The following is a 26,257-nucleotide window of genomic DNA, read 5'->3' on the forward strand; positions in this document are numbered from 1 at the left end:
ATGTTTTTGAGTTCAGTTCGATTTAATAAGTTAATCAGAGCAGGTCACTTGTTGCTGTAATAACACCACTGGAAATGACTATAGTGTAAGACAGATTTGTATCTGTGGAGGAATTTTTTTTTTTTTTTTTTGGAGAAATGGCCTCAGTAAAATGCCACATTTTAGTCCGAACAGGCATATTGAAAGACTGCACGGTTTTGTTGGGTTTTTTTGTTTGTTTGTTTGTTGTTGTGTTTTTTTCTGTCCAAGTTTGCCCTCTACAGGGTAAAGACGAGTATTAGCCTACACTGTAATGAAGCTTTTATATATATATATATATATATATATATATATATATATATATATATATATATATATATATATATATATATATATATATATATATATATAAAAGCATTAATGTTGTGTACAAGGTTCGGGATTAATCTGCATATTTCACCACAAGTTCCTTTTGTAAATATATACGTGTATGTATAAGGCCAAATGATAGTGTTAGATGTCAAGGATGGGATAATTTAATATTGCATTTTTAATTGTTGTGTAGTTGTTGTTTTCTTTATTATTATTTTAGTTTCTTTTGTTTTTTGTTTTTTTTCCTCTATAGATGCCAAATCTGCATAGTTTTCACGGGCATTATAAAAATCCTAATTGAGCAACCATCTGCCTCACCTTAGTCTTTGTTCACTAACTTTTATTATAAACAGTGTCCTCGGATGTATTCAAACTAAAGAAGAAAACACGCTGGAATGTGCTGTTATAGGAAAATAATCAACTGACATGAAATGGCGGAACTGCTATTACCCTGACGTTGATTTTTTTTTTATTATTATTCTTTTTTTTTTTTTTTTTTTTTAAACACAACAGCCAGTCTCAGTGCTTCATTCTTTTTAAACCCACAACAGTTATTTATTAAGTCGTAAGACAAGTCATACATCTTATCATTCATTGTTCCATTTAATTGTCCCTACGCTACATATGAGTTGCTCCACTCAAAAGAATTAATTAGAGAGGAAACTAGCACTCTGGTATAACGATCAAACGCGTACCTTAAAACAGACCATACTAGATTGCATACTAGATCCTGTACCTACATGTTTCTTTAAACAGATTTGTCCTGCAGTACTTGAACCACTTTTAAATATAATCAATTCTTCCCTTAGCACTGGCTATGTACCTAAATCATTTAAATTAGCAGTTATTAAACCCCTGATTAAAAAACCTGACCTTGACCCCTGTCAATTGTCCAGCTGTAGACCTATCTCCAAGATCTTAGAAAAGGTTGTAGCACAGCAACTATGCTCATACTTGCATAGGAACAACATTCATGAAATGTATCAGTCAGGATTTAGACCTCAGCATAGCACAGAGACGGCGTTAGTTAAAGTAATAAATGACCTACAACTGGCCTCTGATTAGGGATGTGTCTCGTTGCTTGTGTTACTCGACCTTAGTGCAGCTTTTGATACAATAGATAACACTATTCTCCTTGATGGATTAGAAAATGTTGGCATTAAGGGAACGGTCCTCTCCTGGCTCAGGTCTTATTTGACCAATCGTTATCAGTTCGTACACGTAAATGTAGACTTCTCCACGCATACCGAGGTTAAATTTGGCGTTCCAAAAGGTTCTGTTTTAGGCCCACTGCTTTTTACTTTATATATGCTACCTCTAAGTCAAATTATTCGTAAACATGGAATTAGCTTCCACTGTTATGCTTATGATACACAGTTGTATGTTTCAGCGAAGCCAGAGGACAGACAACAGCTTAGTAAAGCTGAGGATTGTGTAAAGGACATTAGATGTTGGATGCTAAATAACTTCCTTTTACTTACTTCTGATAAGACAGAAGTACTTGTATTAGGACCACGTGTAGCTAGAAGTAAGCTTTCTGATCTCATAGTAACTCTGGATGGTCTTTCTGTTTCATCATGTGCAGCAGTAAAAGACCTTGGTGTGATTATTGACTCCAGCCAATCATTTGATGCTCATGTAGATAATATCACTAGGATAGCCTTTTTTCATCTCAGAAATGTTTCGAAGATAAGAAATATATTGTCACTACATGATGCAGAAATATTAGTTCATGCATTTGTCACCTCTAGACTAGATTACTGTAATGCCTTACTGTCTGGATGTTCCAGTAGGAGCATAAACAAACTCCAGTTAGTCCAGAATGCAGCTGCTAGAGTCCTAACTAGAACCAGAAGATACGACCATATCACCCCGATCTTATCCACACTGCATTGGCTCCCAGTGAACTCTCACATTGATTATAAAATACTATTATTAATTTATAAAGCACTAAACGGTCTCGTGCCACAGTATCTAAGCGACCTTTTGGTTTTCTATGATCCGCCACGCCTACTTAGATCAAAAGATGCAGGCTATTTGATGGTACCTCGAATAGCGAAGGCTACAGCAGGGGGAATATCTTTCTCTTATAGAGCCCCACTGTTATGGAACAGTCTTCCAATTAGTGTTCGGGACTCAGACACCGCCTCAGTGTTTAAGTCTAGGTTTAAAACGTATTTGTTTACTCAAGCCTACCCTGACTAGACTTTCTGTTACGCTAAGCACAATCCTAATAATCTTTTCTCTCCCTCTCTCCTTCTGTCGAGCCACACACGATGTGTGATTTATGGAGATACTAGAGATCCTGATCCGTTTCGGATGTCCTACCTCTGGATGGAGCGCTCATCTACTCCAATTCCAGATTGCTGGGACTACAGCTGCTCTTAAGGCCAAACAGACTTCATATGAATCCATAATGAACTTTTTCACTTGTTACCCAGATGAGGATGGGTTCCCTTCTGAGTCTGGTTCCTCTCAAGGTTTCTTCCTCTTAACACCTTAGGGAGTTTTTCCTTGCCACCGTCGCCACTCAGTGGCTTGCTCAGTTGGGACAAATTTGCACCTTTAATATCTATATACCGTGTTGATATTTCTATAAAGCTGCTTTGAGACAATGTCTATTGTAAAAAAGCGCTATACAAATAAAATTGAATTGAATTAATGTTGGGGAATATCCATGGAACAAATTAGTCTATTGAAGTTAATAAAACAAAAATGTAGCTTGTCACTTTCCTGAGAAACCACAAATGTCAAAGTCCTGAAGAGGTTCTAGTGTCTGAAAATGACAAGGAACAGCTTTACCTCTCGAGTGTTACAAAGTGCGCCTCCGAAACGTCTTCCACAATGTTAAATAAAAGTCTCCTCATAGAAAACTTCACCATATCAACAACTGGCATACAAGTCCAAGTGTAAATTGATATATAAGCGAGGTACAGTAACATAAACGTGATTTGCCTTAAAGCTGGAACAACAGTCTGTGCTGCTGTAGTATTCTATAAATCACACCTTCAGCCCAATCACATTTGAGATCATCTCTTTGGCATCAAATTGAGTATCTTGAAGGTATTTGCTCAGTATCTAGAGATTAAACATGGGAATGAGTTCAATTCTACAAGTTTTCCACATAAGGAGTAGATCTATTTTTAAAGAGTGACGTAGCTTTCTTTCCAGCCATGAGGCCTGGATCCTTCCTTCTGTTTATACTTTGAAATATTAAAGACATAATATTTCTCATGAGGTTTCAAACATTTTTTTTTATTTTAATGTATTTGTTTGAAGCAATATATAGTGCCCTGTACTAATAGTGGCACCCTTGGTAAATATGAGCAAAGAAGGCTGTGAAAAATTGTCTACTGTTTAACCTTTTGATCTTTTGTTCAAAAAGTTCACAAAAATAGTCTGCTCTCCTGGACATCAAACAATTGCAAACACAACACAGGTTTATTTAAAAAAAAAAAAAAATCTTTGTTAAATATAGATGTGCAACAGTTATTGGCTCCTCTATGAATTCATATGAGAAAAATATATTTTTCTATGATGGATTGGCACCCTGTCCAGGGTGTACCCTGACTTGTGCCCTATGCTCCATGGGATAGGCTCCAGGTTCCCTGTGTCCCTGAAGGATAAACGGTACAGAAGATGGATAGATGTTTCTTTTCCTGGAGGAATACCTTTAGATGCTTGTTTCTCAGACTTTTTGTATAGGTAAAATTAATTTCAAATGTAATCTCACCACAAACACAAGTGTAACACTGTCTCACTGTCTGTGTATGTGTGTGTGTGTGTGTGTGTGTGGGGGGGGGGTCTATTGGGGGTCCCTTTTAATTAATACCTGTGGTAATGGGGGGCTTATTTATAGAAACACTCAGTAACTATCAAATACACCAAGGTGCATCTGTTAAAATATTCATTCACAGAGTCCATCCATCCATCCATCTTCTACCGCTTACTCCTTGTCAGAGTCACAGGGAACCTGGAGCCTATCCCAGGGAGCATCAGGCACAAGGCGGGGTACACCCTGGACAGGGTGCCAGTCCATCACAGGGCACGATTCATTCAGAGGGTGTACCATGCAATGGAGGAGTACCTAATAAAGTTGTCACTGAGTGTGTATTTAATAAACACTTTACAACTTCCCTCCTGTAGACATGCCCTATGGCAGTATTTTTTTTTTATGTTTGGTGAATGGGTGTGTAGAGAAAAGTCTACGCCGTTTTTACTTGTGAGATGTTTTTAAAACCAGCCCAAGCACATATAAACATTTATTTGTCTCCCACAAAATCCAAACAAACGGCATCCCAAAGGGAAAACTGACTAAAAAAAAAAAAAGATTAAAAAAAAAACTTGGTTAATGGCCAATGCTTCAAAACTTAGTGCGCATGTGCGTTTGTTAAAGTGGGGGCGTTCTTCTTAACCTAAAATGGCCACACGCTCGTCACGTGACCCGTCAAAGCCCAAAAGAGGAGGCGCTATAAGACGGAAACAAAAATATACGCAGGTCCGGTCGGTTTCACCGGAATCACTGTGCGGTTTTCTACGTCTGAGCTGCAAACAAACAAACGCAAAAGCTCGTTTCTCTGGTTTTTCCGCATCGGAACCGTGAACTTGGATAGTTTTCGGTAAACACCGAACAGAAGGTGAGCGAGTCATCGCGAGAAAAGGCGTGGATATGAAAAGCATCTCGAGCGACTAGGATGTCAGGCTGGGGGTCTTGTAGTCATCATTAATTCTACGTAAGGGCGTAACGTAGACACACTGTTATAAGCATTGGAGAGCATGGACAGGGAGTTAGGAAGATGTTTAGGACACAGCGAATGTCTTGGATGCTGAATGTGTTAGCTGTCTGTCTGTCTGTTATGAAGATGTGTAGCGTTGCTAATCATTCACTTCAGGAAACGATTTCATTCCGTCGAGTTAAAAAAGAGCCGTGTTTTGTTTTTATTTTCGGTTGTTTTGGAGAGTAAAACAAAATTTAAACCCTGGACATATTTAAATTAGCTTAGCTGGGTATCTAGTTGTCATGTTTGTTTTGGGTGTGAAGTTTTTATTCGTGTCTGACGTGGCGAGTGAAAAGCGTCTCTTTTACAGCTGACTGAACTTAGTGCGTTAATTTGTTGTTTTTAATCTATATTTCACTCTTCTGTTTGACAGCATGTCAGTGTTGATAAAATATTGTTTTGGGGGGCTGTATTAATCTTCTACATCATAATGAGCTGTTTTGACGTTTGTTCTTTCAGTTTTTGTCAACCCGAGATGTGCAATGAAACCCACTCATAAAGGCGGGGAAACCCAACCGTGTAAGTATCAGGCGAGGCTACAGAGCCAGGTACCTCCTTCTGAATTAACGTATTTTAATAATAATAATAATAATAATAATAACTTCAGCTTTCACCATTGAGAACACTATTTAAATGAATGAGTGGTAGCTCTGTGTGGTGGGAATCATTCCAATTCATGTGGAACCCTAAAGCTGTCTGCTCTTTAAGACTACTAGTCCAATCATCCTCTCAGCCAACATCCTCATTCATTGGGAAACGTCTAGAAAGAGCTTTCTAGATGTTTCCCTGATTACACCTAGTGGTCAAACAACAGAACTGCAGCAAATGTTAATAGAAGCCCATTGGGGCAGAGTTCATACTGCCCCATACTGTCGCTCCTCTATGGAAAATGATTTCAGTGGGCTGAAATAATTAGAATTAAATATCTTTCTCTTCTTTTTGTGGAGGAGAAAAGGTAAAATGTAAGTGTAGACAATGTGTCTATGATGTACAGAGCCATTTCAAAAATATAGAGACAGATTATGGAGTGGATGTCTGTACAACTGAAATGCCCAAGCACCAAGGCTTGTTAATGACACACAGAGATGCACACACACTCACTCACGCACATGTGACACACCTGCTGTGTGTCACAAAAAAGAGCAAACGTTCGTTTGAAATATTCCAAGCTGCTAGACTGTACACTGTCTAAGTGCATGTTGTCTTCTCTCAACTACATATCGCAGAGATACTCACAAGATAGTAGTCTAGTCTAGAGGTCAACCGATTGATGACTAATCATTTCTGATAACCAATTGCTGGAACTATTGGTTATCCGCAAAATTCCACACCTATAGTTTTTCCTGATTGGATCTGTTGTGGGACTGGCTGAGAAGGGTGTGCCATTGTTAAAGCACGAGAGCGGCCTCTAGAGGTGAAATAAAAATTCACTGACTTTTAAAAAAATTTTTTTTATTAATTTAAAAAAATTATTTAAAAAAAAAATTCAGTTTGGATGCCTCTTATTAGTTTCAAGTGTTACTTTTTGGTTCAGTTTGGATGTATATATTTTCATCCAGCTTCTACTGCTTTATTTACTTTAATATGTATTAATAGTTTAGATATAAATATTTTTCATTTAAAAAGTACAGTACACTTTCATGGTACAGTCAATACTGTGTATTTTTGTAATAAAGTTCAGCATTTTTTTTTTTTTTTTTTACTTTGAGTGTTATATTTTCATTCAGTATCAATTTTAAAACCTATCGGTCGATTAATCGGTTGTCAGCAGGTACTTGGTTATCGGTAAAATTTACTACCGGTCGACCTCCTAGCCTATTCGCATAGTTCAAGTGTGACCCTCCTTGTTTGTGTTTTCTGCTAGTGGCCATGAACAACGAACTGAACGTTCCTGCGGCCTCGTCCACAGCCGGGATGTCTGGTCGGCTCCAGGACGGCAGCGGGATGGATTATCGGGACTGGGTCCGGCGCAGCTATCTAGAGCTGGTGACCTCCAACCATCACTCGGTGCAGGCGCTCTCCTGGAGGAAGCTCTACCTGAGCAGGGCCAAGCTCAAAGCGTCCAGCCGCACATCGGCTTTGCTGTCCGGCTTCGCCATGGTCAGTAGGCATGCTGCAATGGGAATCGTTTGTGTGCTTCCATCAACTAGCTTTCTTGTGAATACGATAATGTGATCATGAGGTCCAGTAGCATTTTTTTTTTCTTAAATATTTATCCTCTTCTGTATGTTGGGGGGGATATAAGCAGCTGTATAGAAATCCCTGTTTTAGTCATGAGATTAGCACAGTATCTCACACAAGCCTATGAAAACAAATCCTTCATCTCCCTGGTTGTGTCTCTGATGACTGTTATTTGAATGCTGTGAAAGTTTTTACTGAAATTTTCCGTACACTGCTGGCAGGTAGCCATGGTAGAGGTGCAGCTGGAGGTGCAGTACAACTACCCTCGTGCTCTGCTGGTGGGCTTCAGCGTGTGCACCACGGTGCTGGTGGCTGTTCACTTGTTCGCACTACTCATCAGCACGTGTATCCTGCCCAACGTGGAGGCAGTGAGCAACATCCACAACCTGAACTCGGTGTGCGAGTCGCCGCATGAGCGCATGCACCACTACATCGAGCTGGCCTGGGGCTTTTCTACGGCGCTCGGCATCTTGCTCTTCCTCGCCGAGGTTGTGCTGCTCTGCTGGATCAAGTTCCTGCCGGTGGACTCGGGGACCTTTCCTAAATCAGGGGCAGAGGGTGTGCCGGGATCAACGGCATCCGTTCCTGAGCCGGGCTACAGTGGCTGGCAGGCGGCACTTGCCTCCACTATAATCATGGTGCCCGTGGGGCTCATCTTCGTCATATTCACTGTGCACTTCTATCGCTCGCTGGTGCGCCACAAGACCAATCGCCACGACCAGGAGATCGAGGAGCTGCACAAGATCAAGGTGCAGCTGGATGGCCATGAACGTGGCTTACAAGCAGTGTGATCTTCAGGGATTTTTTTTTTTTTTTTTTCTTTGCTTGTTTTTTGCAGCACCCTCTTTATGCCTTTAACTTTGCTCATTGTTGAATTCTTTTCCTTTTTTAAAGCAAATGCGACAGAGTCTTGTGTGGCTTGTTTACAGAATTGCAGCAAGGGCTAATTTTTTCTGCTTGTTTGGATTTTTCTAATGGTTTAAGTGTTTCTATCAGCTTATAGTGCCATGCTTCAAGGCCCAGTTAATGCTTTTATAGGATTATTTTACTCTTTGGTTCCCAGGTTTGTTAGCTGTGTGGTGTTTATACAGGGGTGGACAAATCATCGTTTCATTACCTAGCCCATTGGGTAAGTAAAAGTGCCAATGTGCTGTCCTGCTTTCCTGAAAAAATAATTTGCCTAGACTGAAAAGTGGTAGCTGACACAATGGCAAATTAGCTAGTTAAGTGCATCGATACACATTGAGAGAAGCAAATGAGTATACAGTCGTGTAGCACATCATCTTTACTCCCTCAGCAAGTCGTTGGCTGACGCTACGGTCACAAGATCATGCGTGAAAGATTTTATTTGTGTCTCTCAGTATGTTTAAAACCAATGCAACGCGAACATGCCATCTGCTTGTCCTGGGTCACTAATTCGTCCACCCCTGTTTGTTGGGTATGCCAAAAATTTATGCTAGAATACGTATGGATACAAATGACCCAGGAGTTAGTTATTAGAAGCTATGTAGGCTGATATGACAAAGTGTGCCGGCTATGCAGCAGCGATAAATCATGTCTGTGTATCATCAGAGCTTCCACTCCTTGGTTTTTATTATTTATTTATTTTTCAATGATGTAGTGTTGCGTAATTTTTATACCAAGGAGTCGAGACTCTTCACTCTTACAACCTGATGTTACAGTTCATGCGTCTTTAAAATTATTCAAAAGTACCATTTAATAACCACCACTACTCTAACAGTCTTAAGCTCTTAACAGTTACAGCTCTGTTTATATATATAAAAAACAAAAAAAACAAAAAAAACACACACATTTCAGTATTTATAAGCAGCCAGTTTGGAAGCACAAACCAGAATCTTAGTGTCGTTAGGCTTTCCAGTGTGTGTGTCAGTTTGCATTATAGATGGTTTACATTAGGAAATGGTTGAGCATTTGTACCTGGCATTTTTTTATATATATAAAATATATATGAGTGAACAATCCCATATTAAACTGGTGCCATCACTTAGGAGACGCAAGTGGACCGTACGAGACTAGGCTGATCTTCGTGCAGCAAGCTCAAGATGCTTCCTCTGAACTTTCGCATGCTGTTTATGTAACAGGAACACACGAGGACAACATTCCAAAGTGTTTTGACCAACAAATGCCTGCCTTATCTCAAATACAAGACATGAAAGTGCACTTGTAGCCTAGCAGGATTCAGAGTCGTATTTCATAAAAGGTTTTTACGACAAAGCTGTGTTACAACTTTTAGGTCTAATGCAAATACGTGCGTGGGGTCGTGTTTATCAATGCACAAACTAATATTTACGTACTCTATCCGTTGATATGAAAATTCTAATAATCACTTGGGTGTCCACGTAGTGCCATCGGCCCTGAAGAGGAACCCTTGACCAAAATAAACATCACAAAATAAATGTCTTGTAGACTTAAGAAAAGCATGTCACTCTACTCTGTGTGGGCAACATGATAAATGATTGTGTGATGATGGACTTCTTGTCAAAGTAGACACACACTCTTTTTGTGCACAACCTATAACCAAGAGAAATGTTTTGTCGTGTCGCATGTCTGTTTTACATTGTCAACAAACTTGTGTATGTTAATTTATGTCAAATAAACCCGTTATTTTGTTTACTTTCTGTCATTCACACGAGCCATTTATCTGCTAAATGACTATATTGCTTAGGTCAGCATATTTGCTGTTCTTGGCATGTTTGATATGTTATCTCATTTTATTAGTATAGAGACTAGGTCTAAAAACAATGAGCTGACTGGACAGATATTTTATTGATCGGTCGTCAGTGTATGCAAAGTGAGACTTACTGTAACAGCCGAGCCTGGCATCAAGACAGCTGGTGTGGTGAAAGCACTGTCACTCAGTATGCATGAAAAACTCTGTCTCCTTGGAGACTGATTCAAGTTGGCCTTCGTTTTCAGCTCAGAGTGGGTGAATTCAGGCTATGGATGAAGTGCCTCGATTCTAGTCTTGGTTTTCTAACCTAGATGACTAGATGTTAGCGAAAGAAGGGCTCATTTGAGTATTTCAGAAGCCTTAGGATTTTCACACGTAACAGTCTCTTAGAGCAGTGGTCACCAACCCTGAACCCTTGCTGGAAACTTTAGCTCCAACCATAATCATCCCCACCTGACCACCTAATCATTGCCTTAAAAAGTTCTCGATCAATTCAAACAGATGTTAGGTTTTGGTTGAAGATATTAAGGGAGAGGGTTGGTGATCACTACTCTAGAGTTTACAAATCATCCAGTGAGCAGTAGTTCTGTGGGTGGAGAGGAGAATGGCCAGATTGGTTCGAGCTGACAAAAAGACAATGGTAAGTCAAATCTTAAATAGCCACTCTTTACAACCGTGTCGAGGAGAAAAGCATCTCAGAAAACACACCATGTCCAACCTTGAGGTAGATAGACTACAACAGGAAAAGACACCATTGGGTTCTACTTGATAGGTCTTGCTTTGTCATAGTGGTCTAATCACGTAAGCAGGGCTGAAGTCAAGTGAATTATGTTACAAATCTAAACTTTCAAAGCTACATATAAGGTCAAATCAAGTTTAAAACAAAGGTAGATCTGTTTACTGTTGCAGTGTGGATGTTGCCCAAATTCCCAAGTTGTAATTCCGAGTTGAATGACCAATGAACGTTTCCATGTCTCAGGACGGGTTTTTCAGAGTTCCAAGTAAAACGAATCGCAGCATTAGAGAACGTGTTCATTAATTCATTCATCTCCAGTAACCGCTTTGTTTTGTTTACTGCAAGTAGTCTAACCTCGGTGCCCGGCTAGCTCAGTTGGCATCACATAGGACTCTCGATACCAGGATCGTGGGTTTGAGCCCCAGCCACTGGGGGTGCACAGGCTAGTGCACACTCAGTGCTGGTCCTAAGCCCGGATAAATGGGAAGAGTTGCATAAGGAAGAGCATCTGGCATAAAACCTGTGCCAAACCAATATGCAGACAATGGAAGGTGATCCGCTGTGGCGACCCCTAATGAAGAGCAGTCGAAACAACAACAGCTACAGGTAGTCCAACCTTGAGTGCATACTTGATTGAAGCAATACGTATATAACCACTACTTTGAGCAGTGGTTGTATAACAACCTGTTGTTGTTTTTTTGCGTATCGAAAAACTTGAGTTAAGCTTTACAAGCGCTTAAACAATAGTTATAGGTTCCAAAAAAACCTAAAAATTGTAATTGTTTAACAATAAAAATGAGTGCAATCTCCCAAAATGGTTTCATTTTTTGCTCAGTTCAATGACTGCCACTAATTAGTAACTAACTGTAGTCAGGTGAAGCCTAGTGAATTTTAATGAGGGAAAGACTGAAGCCAGGTGCTTCTTGTATAAGAACTTGTGCAGTAGAGCTGTTTCTGTTGGGTCTCATTGAGTTACTGTGAAACCGTACCCATTGTCTAAAAGGTAATCTTCACAACAAATGTTTAATTTTTTTCTTTACAGCCATGTCTGTGCAGGTGTTTTTAAAGACAGTAGACATCCTCCTGACTGCATTTGCATACCAAACAAATCTGGTTTGCTTTGCATGTTGTGCAAAACTGGTGTTGTTTCTGTCAAGCAAATGTGAGGCAGCTATGATGAGAAAAGAAATATGGCTGACTTGGTATTGGTACTTCTGGGTGTCTATGACCAGGGTCTGATTGCATTTAATCTTCTCTCTGAGCTGCAGAGTTGTGTGGGGTAGTTTTTTGTTTTGTTTTTATTTCTTCCCTCCCTTCTTCTTTCTCTGCAACTTTTTCTCTTTGTACATTCCAGACTCTGTGACTGAACCAAAGTCTCTCAGGGGGGCCTCTTGCTATGAACCTCTGGATGTAGCAGGTCATGGATCTGGGAACAGCTATATTTAGGCTTGCTGAGTGAACCTTCAACTTGAGTTACTTCGTTTGTGAGCTCCATATCCCTCCTGTTTGCAGCTCAAATTTTATTGTTTCTCCTCTGTGCTGCAATTCTGCAAGGTTGTAATCGCTTCCACACTTTATTGAGCCATGCATATTAGTGTTGAAACTGGAGCCTCCTTCCAAAAAAAAAAAAAACGCTTATCACAGAAAATCCCAAACCAATGGATACTTCTACTTTCTTTCTTTAAATAAATAAATAAATAAATAAAGTTACTTGAACCAGCTTCTGCCCAATTGGAATTAAGAATTGAACAGTGTGGTGTATGGATGAATTTTAGTGTTTTGATTTTTAAGCTGAATCTCAAGCAACTTTGTTACAAGGTTGTTGAGTAAATGGGATTTTTTAAAAAGGATCATATGGTAAAACAGTTTAGCTTTGTAGCTCATCTTTCCACCTTTTTAAAGATAGCTGTTCCAGTTCACTCCCAAAGGCTTTCTGATATTCAACGTTCTTTCACATCTTGTAGATAGCTGCTTGGTATCGGAGTGATGCTAATTCGTAAACCAGAAATGTGCAAACAAAATCTTCAAGCTAACGTTATTCTAGATAACTTTTTTTTTTGGGGGGGGTGCCTTCATCTTTGATTAAACTGAATAAAATATCTTCCCTAATGCTTATACTCCTATCCTCAGTGACACCCACGCTTGTTTATTTGGTTTATCAGGCAGGTTAATGATACAACTTCCTGTTGTAGCTCTCAACTGTCCTGTAGAATTTGTGGATGCTTACAGGAACAAAGTTGGGGACATTAAAAAACAAAACAAAGGAAACTGTGACTAATTGGGGAAATTATAAGCTTTGAAATGCCTTAAAGTAGTGGTTAACAGTTTTTCTGACACTTTATCAAAATGTAAGTGATTTAAAAAATTTCTTTGGTAAAGCCTTAGTTGGGTAGAAGCAGGAGGTGCAATTCTTGCAAAAATTAGCTATTTTTATTTGATCTATTTTCTATTGCATGCAATAGATACATATGAAACTCACCTCTTTGACCACAACTATTTTTTTTTTTTTTTTTTTTTTAAATCATAAGGGGGGTGAATACCAAATTGAAATGCAGCCAACCACTCCAGAGCCTCAGACCCATTTGAGTGTCCCATTTAACTTCCTGTGATGGCATCCATCCAGATTTAGTCATTTCTTCATAATGAGAACAACTTGAATGTAGCATGCTACATGGTCATGTGAAGCATTTCGTTACCATTTGAAAGTGTTCACGCACTCATTTTGTGTAAAGGAAGAAATATGGATTTTCTCTCTCTCCCTCTCCTCTGAAGCGGGTCATCCAATTTTTCTGTTGTAATTCCTCATATAGTGATGTGAACAAAACAATTCCAGTGCACTGCATATACAATTTGTAAAACACGGATATACTAACTGCCAAATCTCAGCATTTTTCTTTAAATCTAAGTACTTCATTAAAAAAAAAAACACTGTATTTTTTTAAAGCATTAAAATGTGCAGAAAATGCATTTTACATTGGAAAAGCGCACCAAACGCTTCAAACACGTGATGTGTCGTTCGTGAATGAGTCGACTCTTTGAGTCGGCTCTTCTTTGAGTTGACTCCCTCGTGTGAGGCGAGTGTATTATGGTAAGTGGATCAGTTATCGTTACAAATGGACACATCATAATGGACAGACACACTGCAAAATGCAGGGATACTTGCCGTTTTGTCAGTGCACATGTGTAGTATCTTTCTGATTTAGGTTAAAAACTGCATATGTAAAGTTAATACAAAGGTATTTCACTAAACAATTTCAGCTATAATTAGTCAAAGTAAGACAAGCACTGGTTATAATATCACAAATGTCTGATTTATATAAAATATGGCAATGAGCCATTTGGCAAGTTGAGTCAAATGATCTGACTAGCTAAAAAAAAAAAGTCAATTTCCCAGCATGCGTGGTCACATGATCAGTTTAAGCTACGCTTCTGGAGAATAGATCTTAATTAAGTGCTGTAGTTCAGACGGGTATCCTGTTAGCGGACACCTGTGGTTAGTCTTCACGTACGTATAAATGCAGCGGTAACAGAAAACGTAGCCTGAGGTGGCCAGGGCTGTGTCATTACCGCGTGCTTTCCTGCAAAGCGGGCACAGTTTCCTGTGCGTCAGCACAGTATCCTGGTCCTCCAGGTGAAGTGGGGGTGGAGGTGTAGGGAGAGAGGTGAGAGACTTCATAGTGGTCTGGTTCTCTGACGAGTACCACCACTCCAAAAACTGCAGGAAAAACACTCCCATGGAGAGACCGGTGGAGAGGGATACGGCTATGCTGCCAACCACCATGGAAAAGACGCGCTGCAGCCGTCCTCCAAAGCTGAGGAAGGAAAAACACGTTTTATGCTTTTTCTGATGATTCAAATGCAACATACAAGACAACTTCAGAGTGACATGCTCATAAACTGCATTAAAGGTGCAGTTTGTAATTTTACATCTCTAATATTATGCAAATATTCTACAGCGTGTTTGTTTTTTTTGTGTTGTCTACACAGCCCTGTGTGTGAAATGGCAGGTTTTTGTGAGTGAGTTACAACTGCAGTCGCACCTGAAGAGAAGCAGTCACATAGCTTGATGCTGCCACCACCATGCTTCACTGTGCACAGCCAGCTTGATTTGATCGTGTGTGTTTTTTAAATATTATATCAAAATTACATCCAAATACTATAACAAGCATTCAGAGGATACTAAGTGCTTCACATGTTTAGGCTCACCTTGGGCTAGAGCTCAGTGCTTGCCCTGCTGGCTTGAGATCCAAGCTGTGAATGTCCTGAGCCGTCAGATGGGACAGTTTGACTCCCGCCAGCCATAGCAGGGGTGAATGAGTGCGTGCGTTGCCAAAAATGTATAGCAACTGATGGCAAAAACTCCAGCCGTCCCACGCCATACAGACATAAGGATATGCAGCCAAGAAGGCTCTGTACATCTTCTCAGTGAGGGACCGGGGCATCCGTATCGAGAAGTCGTCCTCATCTCTCTGACGAGACAGCACCTTCTCCAGTTTGGTTCGGAGGTAAGGAAGGAGCACTAGGAGAAGCAGAGAGCGCAGATGTCGCCTGCGGCCGAGGCCGTGATGTGCACGTCTACTTTCATCCGGGCCCATGCGCTTTAGCCCGTAGAAGTTCTCTGAAAAGGAGGCGCTGGTGCGCAGCAGGAAGTGGTGCTGCAGCAGAAGGTCGAGGACAGCATAGATCTCGTCAAACTTCCTCCAGAGGACTCCATAACGAGCTGGGTTGGATTCAGCGAGGACCTATGGACGCACAATGAACAATAAATACAGGTTAGCATGTGCCACAACTGTTCGATTCCACTTCTGGGCTGACAGGATGTGGTGTTCTGCTGCTGTAACCCATCCAGCTCAAGGTTCTACACATTCTACATTCTTAGCTGCTTTTCTGCTCACCACAATTTTAAAGAGTGATTATTTGAGTTACCGTAGCCTTCCTGTCAGGAACCAATCTGCCCATAGTCCTCTGACTTCTCTCATCAACGAGGTGACCACAAAACTGCTGCTCCCTTGATGTGTTTTGTTTTTCGCACCATTCTGTGTAAACTCTAGGGACTGCTGTGTGTGAAAGTCGCCGAACAGCAGTTTCTGAAATACTGGCACCAACAACCATGGCACAAGTCATTTCCACCCCCCAGCCTGATGTTGTAAACATTAACTGGAGCTCTTGACCTGAATCTGCATGATTTTATGCACTGCTGCCACGTGATTGGCTGATTGGATAACTGCATGAATGCGGTGTATACAACAGGTGCTCCTAAGTGGCCAGTGAATGTGTATATACTCCAAAATGAACAGGACACTTTATATAGCAGCTGTTAATAAATAAATAAATAAATGTTTGTTTTTTTTTATTTACACATAAATAAAATAACAGATCAATAAGACTTTAACAGTCTGATCACCGATTACACAGTCTGATTTCACATACATTTCAGCAAGACTAGAAGACTCGTTTTCAAGACGACTTACTTTAACGGCGTGTTGAAGGGCAGGTTTAACAGCACTCATCAAAGAGTCCTGAGCTAAAACTTCAAAAATAGAGGGCCTGCCTTCACCTGCTGCTGCAGCTGCTGTGGTCAGATGTGCTCCTCGTTCCGCCATCGTCGTGGATTTAACACTATAGTAATTATACTTTAATTAACAAGCAAACAACGGATACAAAAAATTCAATGTTTCTAGTAGAACTAGGAGAAGCACGATTATATATATTTCCAACCATTATACGTTTAAAAACGCGGAGAATATGGCAACGTAATCGTATAAACATGCCGTGCTGCATTATAATCGCTCCGTGTTTCTCCAAACGTTGCCTAAACTCAGTTCCGGTTTCATTTTGGTGTTTTTTTTTGTTTTTTTCCGGGAGGCGCTCCCATCTTTTCCCACCGTCTCTACAGCTGTGGCCTGAGAACGGGCAAAAAATAATTACACTCCAACCCACTGGGATAGGAGTTAGACAGAATTTGTATTTAGTAGTTTTTTTTTTAACACCCAAGGTGAGGTATGTGTGTATGTGTGTGTGGGGGGATCGATTTGGTGGACCGTGTGATTAGTTACAGCTTCATAGTTAAGATGTTAGCTTTGCGGCTAGCAGCTCCGTTAGCTTGGCTTTAGCAAGAAGGGTTAGCAGCAACACCCGCGTATCTCAGAAAAATAGAAATACAAATAAAGTTTCAGCGCTGACATTCGGGTTAGGACATAAAGTATGCATTTTACTGCTGTTTTTCATTTAAACGGGAACACGACTAGTAATTGGTTGACGGTTAATTGCAAGTGTTAGCTGGCCGGTTATGTATTGATTGTGTGTCTGTGTGTGTGTGTGTATACGTTAACGTTTGTTAGGCGTTTTTTTTTTTTTTTTTTTTTTTAAATAAGTAACATTCACATGGTTCACTTACATAAATATTTTTTTTTTTTAAATGACAGTCTCGTATATTACAGTTTAAATGATGGTTGAGAATGCTGCACTAGCAGAATGTGTCAATATAGTTCTCTCTCTCTTCCTCATATATCTATATCTATATCTACTCTTATGCAAATATTTATACAGTTTGTGTTTGTTTGTTTTTTTTGTGTTGTATTCTAACTGTCAATAATGCAGGCTTTTTACCCCCCAGCAGACCTAAAAACCATTCAGAATGACCGACTCCAAGTACTTCACCACAAACAAGAAAGGTAATCCAGTGACTGTGAGATGTTATATAAGATGGGAGGCTAAAATCATATCTACAGTGGATATTTAAAAAGAAACAAGAAAGTAAGTCAACACACCTCTGTGACAATGGCAGGCTGTTGCGAGCGAGTAAAAATCGCAGTCGTGGCTGAAGAGCAGCAGCTGTGTAGCGTGATGCCGCCACCACCATGCTTCACCGTGCACAGTCAGCCTGATTCGATCATGTGCTTTTCAAATAAAAGCCCCAGCCTAAAACCGAGCGCAGCGCACTCGGCCGAGATGAGGACCGGTCCCGGGTTCCTCGGGTTCATTTAGTTCTCTTCTCGTCAGCGCTAACGTGCTCATGAGATTTTCTGACGTAACTGGATCACGTTAGCGCCGAACGTAAAATGATCACGCTCACTCTGCATAGTTCAAACTAGTAGATTTGCTAGTTGTTTTGACTTGTTTTTTCCGCCTTGGTCTCATCAGAACATAAAGACATTTTATTTTAGTTACATCACAAAAAAAAACCTGCGTTTTAACAGGAAAAAAAAATTATATCCACTGTACCTATAGCTCACTGATGAAACTGTTCGTTTGGGGGAAATGCATTCGATCTCATCAATGTGGGGGCAAAACTGTTCCTTCCACTTAAAAGTGTTTGTTTCATTCATTCGTTCGTTCGTTTGTTCTGTTGCTTCCAGGAGAGATATTCGAGCTGAAAGCCGAGCTGAACAATGAGAAAAAAGAGAAGAGGAAGGAAGCGGTGAAAAAGGTCATCGCTGCCATGACCGTAGGCAAGGACGTGAGGTATGATCTGTTTTATCCCTCGTCGTTTCTTTGGTCTGGGCAAAAGAATCAAGTCCAAGGCCAAAGCCATTTCCTTTTATGTGTTATGCAGCTCGGGCTTGAAATTGACCTTTGTTGCTCTCCAGCTGAAGTGTCTAGACGTTTAGTACGTTTAGTAGCCAGTCAGCATTTTCAGTAGACTAAAAGGGTCTGTGTATGTCTTAAACGTATAGATATCTATATGTGCAGTACATTTACAAAGCCACTAAAATGATCCACTAAATTAAAATGCTATTTTAAAATGCTTTTATTTAATTTTTTTCTTTACACCGTTTAAAAAAATAAATAAATAAAAATTTCTCGTGTGCTGTGTGTTTAGTCACCATTTGTACTAGTCATTCCACATCTATCATCACATTTGCTATCGCTAAACGTCTGCTTGCTCGAGCCTTGGTTGAAATATCTGTGCTAGAATTAATGACAGATTTACATGAACAGATTATAAAGAGCCTGGTGTTGGTCAGGACGATGATGATGATGATGTTGTAAATGTCTTCTCTTCCCTCTTCAGCTCCTTGTTTCCAGATGTGGTAAACTGCATGCAGACTGATAACCTGGAGCTGAAGAAGCTGGTGTATCTGTACCTGATGAACTACGCCAAGAGTCAACCTGACATGGCCATCATGGCTGTCAACAGTTTTGTGAAGGCGAGCGCATCTCCCAGTGTTCGAAAAGCAATCTGAGACATGACAGTAAAGTGACATAACTTCACGTGTGTCTTTCTCTCTCTCTCAGGATTGCGAAGACCCTAACCCTCTTATCCGTGCCCTGGCCGTGCGCACTATGGGCTGCATTCGCGTGGACAAGATCACAGAGTACCTATGCGAGCCTCTGAGGAAGTGCCTGAAGGACGAGGACCCGTACGTGAGGAAGACGGCAGCCGTGTGCGTGGCCAAGCTGCACGACATCAACGCGCAGATGGTGGAGGATCAGGGCTTTCTGGATTCCCTCAGGGACCTGATCGCCGACTCCAACCCTATGGTGTGTAACAGCGCGTGTGCAGCTAAGATGAGTTTTACCTCCATGCCTGAGACACGAGACGGCAGAAGAGAGTACAGCAGTGAAGGAGATAATTACTGATTGGTTTCAGTCAGGTCTTACTGAAAACCCATCGAAATAAGTTTAAACAATATTACCATCCTGTCCTGCTCACTACTAACTCCGCCCCTTTTCTTTTCTGTTCTTTTTCTTTCTTTTCCATCATTTCATAATTTTTTCCTTTACTTTAATTTCTTTCTTTTCCTTTCTTTTTCTTCCTTCCTTCCATCTTGTTTTCTTTAATTTCTTCCTTCCTTCTTTTTTCCATTATTTTTTTTTCTTTTCCTTTTATTTCTTACATTCCTTCTTCTTTTCCTATACATGTTTCCCTCCTGATGAAACAGTGGGGATGTGGGACTCCAGTCACTCTTTTGTATCACATTCACAAAGCTTTGTTCATTTTGAAGAGAAATTAAGGTTTCCTCACGGAAAGTTTCGTGATTTCAAATCAATTTAAAGTGATGTTTAAGGAAAAGAAACATGTGTCTCTCTCACTCACTCACTCACTCCAGGTTGTGGCTAATGCTGTGGCAGCTCTGTCTGAGATCAGCGAGTCTCACCCCAACAGCAATCTGCTGGATCTCAACCCTCAGAACATCAACAAGCTGCTCACAGCCCTGAACGAGTGCACCGAGTGGGGTCAGATCTTCATCCTGGACTGCTTGTCCAACTACAACCCCAAAGACGAACGGGAAGCCCAGAGGTAACAGAACAGATTGAGGCCTGAGTATCAAAAAAAAAGAAAGTAAGAAAATTACAGGGTCACATGTAGAGAACAAGAACAGTAACAATTTGTAGCCTGAGAAAGGAACAGAATGAACATTCCCAGTAATTTACCAGCGAGATGTATGACTAAACCCATCCATCACAGCCTGATGTCAAGATAAGTCATCTACAGGGACTTTGATTTAGTCTTGAAGTTATTGCCTTTACTCTGTATTTTATGGCGTTATTATATTTTTACTCCGGAGAGAAAAGTCTATGTTTGGTCACTGGCTTGCAAAGCACAGCAGTCACGTTGTGAGAAAAGACATTTTATATGTACGTAAAGCCAAGCTTCAAGCTTTTGAATGTCAGCCGTCTCACATTTCCAAGTGTTCAACCTTACGTTTTTTTTTTTTTTTTCCTCGTCGCCATAGCATCTGCGAGCGTGTGACCCCACGTCTCTCGCACGCCAACTCGGCCGTCGTGCTGTCAGCCGTCAAGGTCCTGATGAAGTTCTTGGAGCTGCTGCCAAAGGACTCGGATTATTACAACACGTTGCTGAAGAAGCTCTCTCCTCCTCTAGTGACGCTGCTCTCCGGCGAGCCCGAGGTCCAGTACGTGGCCCTCAGGAACATCAACCTCATTGTGCAGAAGAGGTCAGAGCAACATCATTACTCACTAGTACACACTCGTGCACCGTAGGGCTCGGGAATGCCATGTCATATGTCACGTCCCTGCACCACTCTATGAAAGCAAAACCTTAACGAATTCTATAAATACCACTAGGTGGCAGTATTACTCTACGACTCACCTTTTCGTTACACAGCGATGGCTTATAGCATGGAATTCGATTTCATTTCAATCAATTATATCTCGTTGTCCATAACTAAAGGTGCCCTCACCATAAATTAATACTGTACGCATTGAAAGCTGCCTTATAGTTGGAAATGCTTTTAATTTAGGCATTTTAATGCACAAGAGATCAAGGAATTCCTTTTTTTTTTTAATAATTCTTTCATCCTTTCACCAAGGTCAGTCTGCATTTACTCTGTCTGTCCAAGCCACCATTATATTATATCACATTAAACGACATTAGACTTTGTACTTAACGGGTAGGGGTCACCTCAAACACCTTTTGACTGACGTTCCAAATAATCATGTATTTAAAACGGGTACCAATGTTCAGCGAGTGCCTAGAGAACCTAGAGTATACCACAGTTGCCTTGTACACTCTACATAGTCGATTACATGCAGCGCGCCATGTTTGATATTCGGTCATGGAAAAGCTGAGCCGAACGTAACGCGTTATAAGTAGGCTACATCTCTCTGTCTTAACATATTCCTATTAAAACCACGTTTGCAAGTAGATTATTTCACACTCGGGACTGTCGTCTTGTTTAAAAGATTTTGAATCTGGTTTAATAGAGCAGAGAAACCACAACCAGAACCACACATGGTTGATTTTGTTCTCTTTGCCAGGCCTGAGATCCTGAAGCAGGAGATCAAAGTGTTCTTTGTCAAGTACAACGATCCCATCTACGTCAAGCTGGAGAAACTGGACATCATGATCCGACTGGCCTCCCAGGCCAACATCGCCCAGGTACGACTGCCCCAAACATCCTCTTACCGTATTCTTACCTCTGTTTTCAGAAATTAAGCTAATCCTACAAGAGTAATGCCCTTTTTCTTTCTTTTTAAAAATTCTATTTGCTTTAATTGTAACATTTTTCTTTAGTCCTTTCTCCACTCGAACAAAGCCCAAAGGGAGCTCGCGTAAACACTTCGCCATCTGAGTCGCAGTCTGTTCAACAGCTGCCAGAAAATCCTTGTGTAAGCGCAGGCACGTTCGGACAAGAACATCGTCGGTGGAGTAAAATCTGAATCACAGCGTAGGCACTGTCAAAGAACAGTAAACAATTTTTTTTTTTTTTCCCCTCCCTGTGGTAAAAACTTGTCTCTCGTCTAGCGGTTTCTGTCAAGGCACAGATTTTTTTCTCTCTGTTGCAACATGGACTACAGCTGTCCTGTTTGATAAATTGGGAAATAAAAAAATTAAAAAAGCAAAAAATAGCATTTGTAGATGTATGAGTAAATCCTTGATCTTGATCAGGGCTGCATTGATATGGCTAATTATTGTGTTCAGTATGAAAGTATCACAATTAATGAGCAAATTTTAGACTTTTACTCTGTGTTCCTTACGCAACGGTGTGCAGTACCGACCAGTAGAGGTCGACCGATTGATCGGTTTTGCCGATTAATCGGCACCGATAATGGATTGCTGGAACTATCGGTTTTCTGCAATAAATCCACACAGACAGTGTTTCCCGGTTGTGCGCCTGTCCTGGCAGCCTGAGAAGGGTCGTTTTATACATCATCATACAGGACGACAGCGGCCTCTAGAGGCGAAATAAAAAACGAATGGTGTAGACTGACAAAGGTTTACCCAAGTATTCCCGAGCCCATGTCCGGATACCCGTTACAGACTCGTGACGCTTTCCTAAGACCGTGATGTCTGAGGGATCGGAGATCACGCGTGTCCAGAAGTGGTTTTGCCCTTTATGCACTGAGATTTGACCGGATTCCTTGAATCTTTTAATTATATGGTGCACTGTAGAAGGGGAAATGCCCAAAATCCTACCGATTTGTATTTGGGGAATGTTGTTCTCGAAGTGTTGGATTATTCCCTGATTCATCTGTTGGCAGACTGGCGAGCCTCGACCCATCCTTGCTCTGGGCCTTTTTTGGAGGCTCCTTATATACTATGATTTGATGATTGACTCGCCTGTTTCACATCACCTTCTTATTTCAACTTGTCACATCGCTATTAGTCCCCAACTTCTTTGGAACGTGCATCAATTTCAAAATAAATGTTTTGGAAATAAACAAAGACCGCTTTGTTTTCTTGGCTGGTGGCACAGCTGCAGAAGCGTCTCCCATGGCTTTTTCTCTGGACTCCTCTTCCCTTACCACAACAGCTCTCTCTCCCTCCAGCATCTCCAAAACGGTGTACTGAAGCTTGAATCTTGGGTCAACGAGGCATGCCATGTTAAGTAGGTCATCCACGGCTGGGTCATCATACTTTTCATTGAGGTATCCCATCACTGTTGTCTTTATTGTCCTGGTGAGGTCTGTGTCATCCTCTGCTTCCTTCAAGATGGAGGTGTTGAAGTGATACATCACTGGTTTTAGGAATGACGCACTGACATAGGACTCGCCGGACAAGGCATCAGTGAGTTCGAGGGGCGGGCTTACAGCTGCGTCTATAGACTCTAAAACATCCGCATCTTGCCAGGTAGGAACCAGCGACCTGGTCGTCTTGTCCTTTGAGAAGACCTCTGAGATGGCGTTTTTCTGCTCCAGAACGCGCTTCAGCATTTGTTGACGGGAGCCACATCTTGTTGGTGTTTCAGTGATGAGCCTATTTGTTTCTGCAATGATTTTAGTAATATATCCTCGTACCATAAGCAAAATAACTTAACATAATACTCAAATGTATATTAACTGTGTATAACGTACTGATAGTAGAGTTTAATCGGTGCCCTCTGTGGTGATGCAGTCTCGCTGAATCCCCAGGAGGCGAGCGCGTCCATAAGTCCGGCTGCAGTTGCTTCGCCCATGTGATCGCGAACAAGCTTCCAATCTTGGTCAATAAAGTGGACTCAAGTATGCTTCCGAGGTTCGGCTTGACCACAGGTCAAAATATGACGCTGAGTTCAGTTGCTCCTCCACCCTTTCCATAACTTAGCTGTGCGTGAAAAATATATCCGGCCAGGAAGCTCATGTCTGGGGGTCGATGACTGACATCGTTTTCCTGAAGCTCACGTTTTCCACCGTACTGAACGGCATCACGTCCTTAGCCAAAAAGTTTGTGACGGCTTTAGTAATGTCTTTGTGACATTTAGACTGTTTGTCATAAGGTGTGAATGCAGCCATCTGTGTGTGCTGCATGGGTTTCTATTTTGACACAGCTGGGGATGGGGGTGGCGGTGATGTTTCAGGGACAGGTTGGCTTAAACTTTTTATGGTGCCTCATCTTCTGACTCTCTGAATATTTTATCAGGTGGAACTGCTTCAGATGGTGGAACAGATTTGATGTGTTCCCGCTGCTAGTCCGCAACACTCTCCGGCACATTTTACAGCACACTGAAACCTGAAGTTTATCAGATCTTCCATACCACTGAATTAGTCTTTCCTCTATTGTCAGCTATTGTGTCTGCTTTCTCCTCACTTGTGGAAGCTCGTCATCACGCGCGTAGCCAGTTGTGTTCTGCTTGGCTTGGATACAATGAACCGACGCCTGCGCCCTGAACGTCATTCAATATATCGCGATATATTTTGATATTGAATAATTGTCCCGTCCTAAATTGTGCTATTGTTTTCTCCACTATGATGACTTTCAGCAGAAACGGGCAGCTCCTGGTTAACGTTAGTCAATGTAGGTGGAATGAAAAGGTCATATTTTTTTATTCCCCCTCTCATAGGTACTGGCTGAGCTGAAGGAGTACGCCACCGAGGTGGATGTGGACTTCGTGCGTAAGGCGGTCCGCGCCATCGGGCGCTGCGCTATAAAAGTGGAGGTATGTTACACTAATGCCATTAAACAAGGCTTTAATTTCTTTCATCATCGCTGTGTTACAGGAAAGCATTCTCAGTTTTGATTAAAGCACTTCAGGCCACGCTGTTAAAATAAACTCTCTCTCTCTCTCTTTACACGCTATAGCAATCAGCTGAGCGCTGTGTGAGCACCCTCCTGGACCTCATCCAGACAAAAGTGAACTACGTCGTGCAGGAGGCCATTGTGGTGATCCGAGACATCTTCCGCAAATACCCCAACAAGTCAGTCTCTCCCGTTATACGGTGTTATGTCTGACGTGAAAAGTTATATCTGAATAATATCTCCATAATGTCATGATATTACAGTAACTTTTTTTTTTCTTCCCCCCCCCCCCGTGTTTGTAGGTATGAGAGCATCATTGCCACGCTGTGCGAGAACCTGGACTCTCTTGACGAGCCGGACGCACGCGCCGCAATGATTTGGATTGTGGGCGAATACGCAGAGAGAATCGACAACGCTGACGAACTTCTGGAGAGCTTCCTCGAGGGCTTCCACGACGAAAGCACTCAGGTCTGTTGCTCAGAATGAAGTGGCGTCCCACGATATGGCACGGCCCAGATGTAAAATGGTCTATTCATTTACCTTATTTACTGATTTACGGTGCTCTGTTATTCTTTAGACATTCAAATCCAAACAGTGACTAAACAAATATCGACCGAACCAACGGTGCAAAGAGTATGAATAAAATGTACAAAGACCTGATTATACCACGTTTCAGGTGCGTACTGAGTGTACTGATGATGTTGTGTGCCTGCAGGTTCAGCTCACCCTGCTGACAGCCATAGTGAAGCTGTTCCTGAAGAAGCCTTCAGAGACACAGGAGTTGGTGCAGCAAGTTCTCAGCCTGGCCACTCAGGTGAGATTTATTTTGTAGCCAAAGCCACCCATCCTGGAACGTTCCCCCATCATTGCGTAATGGGCACTTTACAGCGCAGCTTTAAAGCGGTTTTATGTCCCCTGTTTGGTTATAAAGGTGTTTATTCAGGATCGTCATCTAACACCTACTTAAGTCAGAATCTGGTTCTTGCTAGCAGACTGCTATTTTCACTCCAGAGCTTAAAACGTGCCGGTATTACATCCTCATATCTTCCCACAGGACTCCGATAACCCTGACCTGCGGGATCGTGGCTACATCTACTGGCGTCTGCTGTCCACTGACCCGGTGACTGCCAAAGAGGTGGTGCTGTCCGAGAAACCGCTGATCTCCGAGGAGACGGACCTGATCGAGCCCACGCTGCTGGACGAGCTCATTTGCCACATCGGCTCGCTGGCCTCCGTCTACCACAAGCCACCTAATGCTTTCGTGGAGGGCAGTCACGGCGTACACCGCAAGCACCTGCCCATCCAGCACGGCAGGTGAAGGGCTTAGAGGAAATTGAATTGGTGTGATTTTAAAGGAATAGCTTTTTTCCGTGTGTGTATGTATATATATGTGTGTGTGTGTGTGTGTATGTATATGTATATATATATATGTATATATATATATATGTATGTATATGTATATGTATGTGTGTATATATATATATATATATATATATGTGTGTGTGTGTGTGTGTATATATATGTATAATATGTATATGTGTGTGTATGTATATAATGTGCGTGTGTATATATTTTTATATATATATATATATATATATTTTCTTCAAACTAGCTAT

At 41.3% G+C, this 26,257-nt stretch overlaps 3 protein-coding genes and 1 non-coding gene across 11 annotated transcripts in view; 3 read left to right on the forward strand and 1 right to left on the reverse strand.

Annotated features, from left to right (window-relative positions):
* The first annotated feature begins 4,754 nt into the window (after window positions 1-4,754).
* Window positions 4,755-9,947, forward strand: orai2 (ORAI calcium release-activated calcium modulator 2). Of its 5 annotated transcripts, XR_008385011.1 has the most exons (6): window positions 4,755-4,988; window positions 5,589-5,648; window positions 6,994-7,229; window positions 7,532-8,059; window positions 8,374-8,439; window positions 9,320-9,947. XR_008385011.1 is itself a non-coding variant. In XM_053617786.1 (5 exons), exons 2-5 carry the CDS (start codon window positions 5,612-5,614, stop codon window positions 8,380-8,382), a joined length of 810 nt encoding a protein of 269 aa, XP_053473761.1. In that variant the 5' UTR covers window positions 4,755-4,988; window positions 5,589-5,611; the 3' UTR covers window positions 8,383-9,947. The 5 variants fall into 5 exon arrangements, 3 of the variants coding, with proteins under 3 accessions (XP_053473761.1, XP_053473759.1, XP_053473760.1); XR_008385010.1 differs by having other exon boundaries at window positions 7,532-8,439; XM_053617786.1 differs by having other exon boundaries at window positions 8,374-9,947.
* Window positions 9,948-11,907: 1,960 nt separating this feature from the next.
* On the forward strand, window positions 11,908-12,003 carry LOC128603959 (Z30 small nucleolar RNA). Its single transcript, XR_008385119.1, has one exon. It is a non-coding gene; the product is annotated as a Z30 small nucleolar RNA (small nucleolar RNA).
* A 948-nt stretch (window positions 12,004-12,951) lies between these two features.
* Window positions 12,952-16,529, reverse strand: pex12 (peroxisomal biogenesis factor 12). Its single transcript, XM_053617783.1, has 3 exons — window positions 16,210-16,529; window positions 14,945-15,480; window positions 12,952-14,550 (listed from the first exon to the last, which is right to left on the reverse strand). Exons 1-3 carry the CDS (start codon window positions 16,339-16,341, stop codon window positions 14,160-14,162), a joined length of 1,059 nt encoding a protein of 352 aa, XP_053473758.1. The 5' UTR covers window positions 16,342-16,529; the 3' UTR covers window positions 12,952-14,159.
* Window positions 16,213-26,257, forward strand: part of ap2b1 (adaptor related protein complex 2 subunit beta 1) — a 30,799-nt gene continuing 20,754 nt past the window's right edge. The window contains exons 1-13 of one of the 4 annotated variants that reach the window (XM_053617782.1): window positions 16,213-16,362; window positions 17,358-17,412; window positions 18,097-18,202; window positions 18,753-18,888; window positions 18,977-19,222; window positions 19,792-19,982; window positions 20,419-20,640; window positions 21,464-21,584; window positions 24,466-24,561; window positions 24,705-24,820; window positions 24,944-25,109; window positions 25,357-25,455; window positions 25,696-25,955. In XM_053617782.1, the coding sequence (XP_053473757.1) occupies window positions 17,376-17,412; window positions 18,097-18,202; window positions 18,753-18,888; window positions 18,977-19,222; window positions 19,792-19,982; window positions 20,419-20,640; window positions 21,464-21,584; window positions 24,466-24,561; window positions 24,705-24,820; window positions 24,944-25,109; window positions 25,357-25,455; window positions 25,696-25,955 (1,796 nt within the window). In that variant the 5' untranslated portion in view covers window positions 16,213-16,362; window positions 17,358-17,375. Of the gene's footprint in view, window positions 16,363-16,599; window positions 16,734-16,756; window positions 17,413-18,096; window positions 18,203-18,752; window positions 18,889-18,976; window positions 19,223-19,791; window positions 19,983-20,418; window positions 20,641-21,463; window positions 21,585-24,465; window positions 24,562-24,704; window positions 24,821-24,943; window positions 25,110-25,356; window positions 25,456-25,695; window positions 25,956-26,257 lie in introns of those variants that run through there. The other 3 variants (XM_053617779.1, XM_053617778.1, XM_053617780.1) reach the window with 3 other exon arrangements.

This window comes from Ictalurus furcatus, chromosome 28 (assembly GCF_023375685.1).
Source record: "Ictalurus furcatus strain D&B chromosome 28, Billie_1.0, whole genome shotgun sequence".
NCBI classification, from domain to species: Eukaryota; Metazoa; Chordata; class Actinopteri; order Siluriformes; family Ictaluridae; genus Ictalurus; species Ictalurus furcatus.

Excerpts from the sequence above, each read along its gene's own strand:
- pex12 (XM_053617783.1), bottom strand. The coding sequence starts at position 16,341 with ATGGCGGAACGAGGAGCACATCTGACCACAGCAGCTGCAGCAGCAGGT. Across the intron at positions 15,481-16,209 it reads CCCTTCAACACGCCGTTAAA|GTCCTCGCTGAATCCAACCC; the intron begins GTAAGTCGTCTT and ends GTGCGTCCATAG. Across the intron at positions 14,551-14,944 it reads GCACTGAGCTCTAGCCCAAG|CTTTGGAGGACGGCTGCAGC; the intron begins GTGAGCCTAAAC and ends TTCCTTCCTCAG.
- orai2 (XM_053617784.1), top strand. The coding sequence starts at position 5,612 with ATGAAACCCACTCATAAAGGCGGGGAAACCCAACCGT. Across the intron at positions 5,649-6,993 it reads AGGCGGGGAAACCCAACCGT|TGGCCATGAACAACGAACTG; the intron begins GTAAGTATCAGG and ends GTTTTCTGCTAG. Across the intron at positions 7,230-7,531 it reads TGCTGTCCGGCTTCGCCATG|GTAGCCATGGTAGAGGTGCA; the intron begins GTCAGTAGGCAT and ends CACTGCTGGCAG.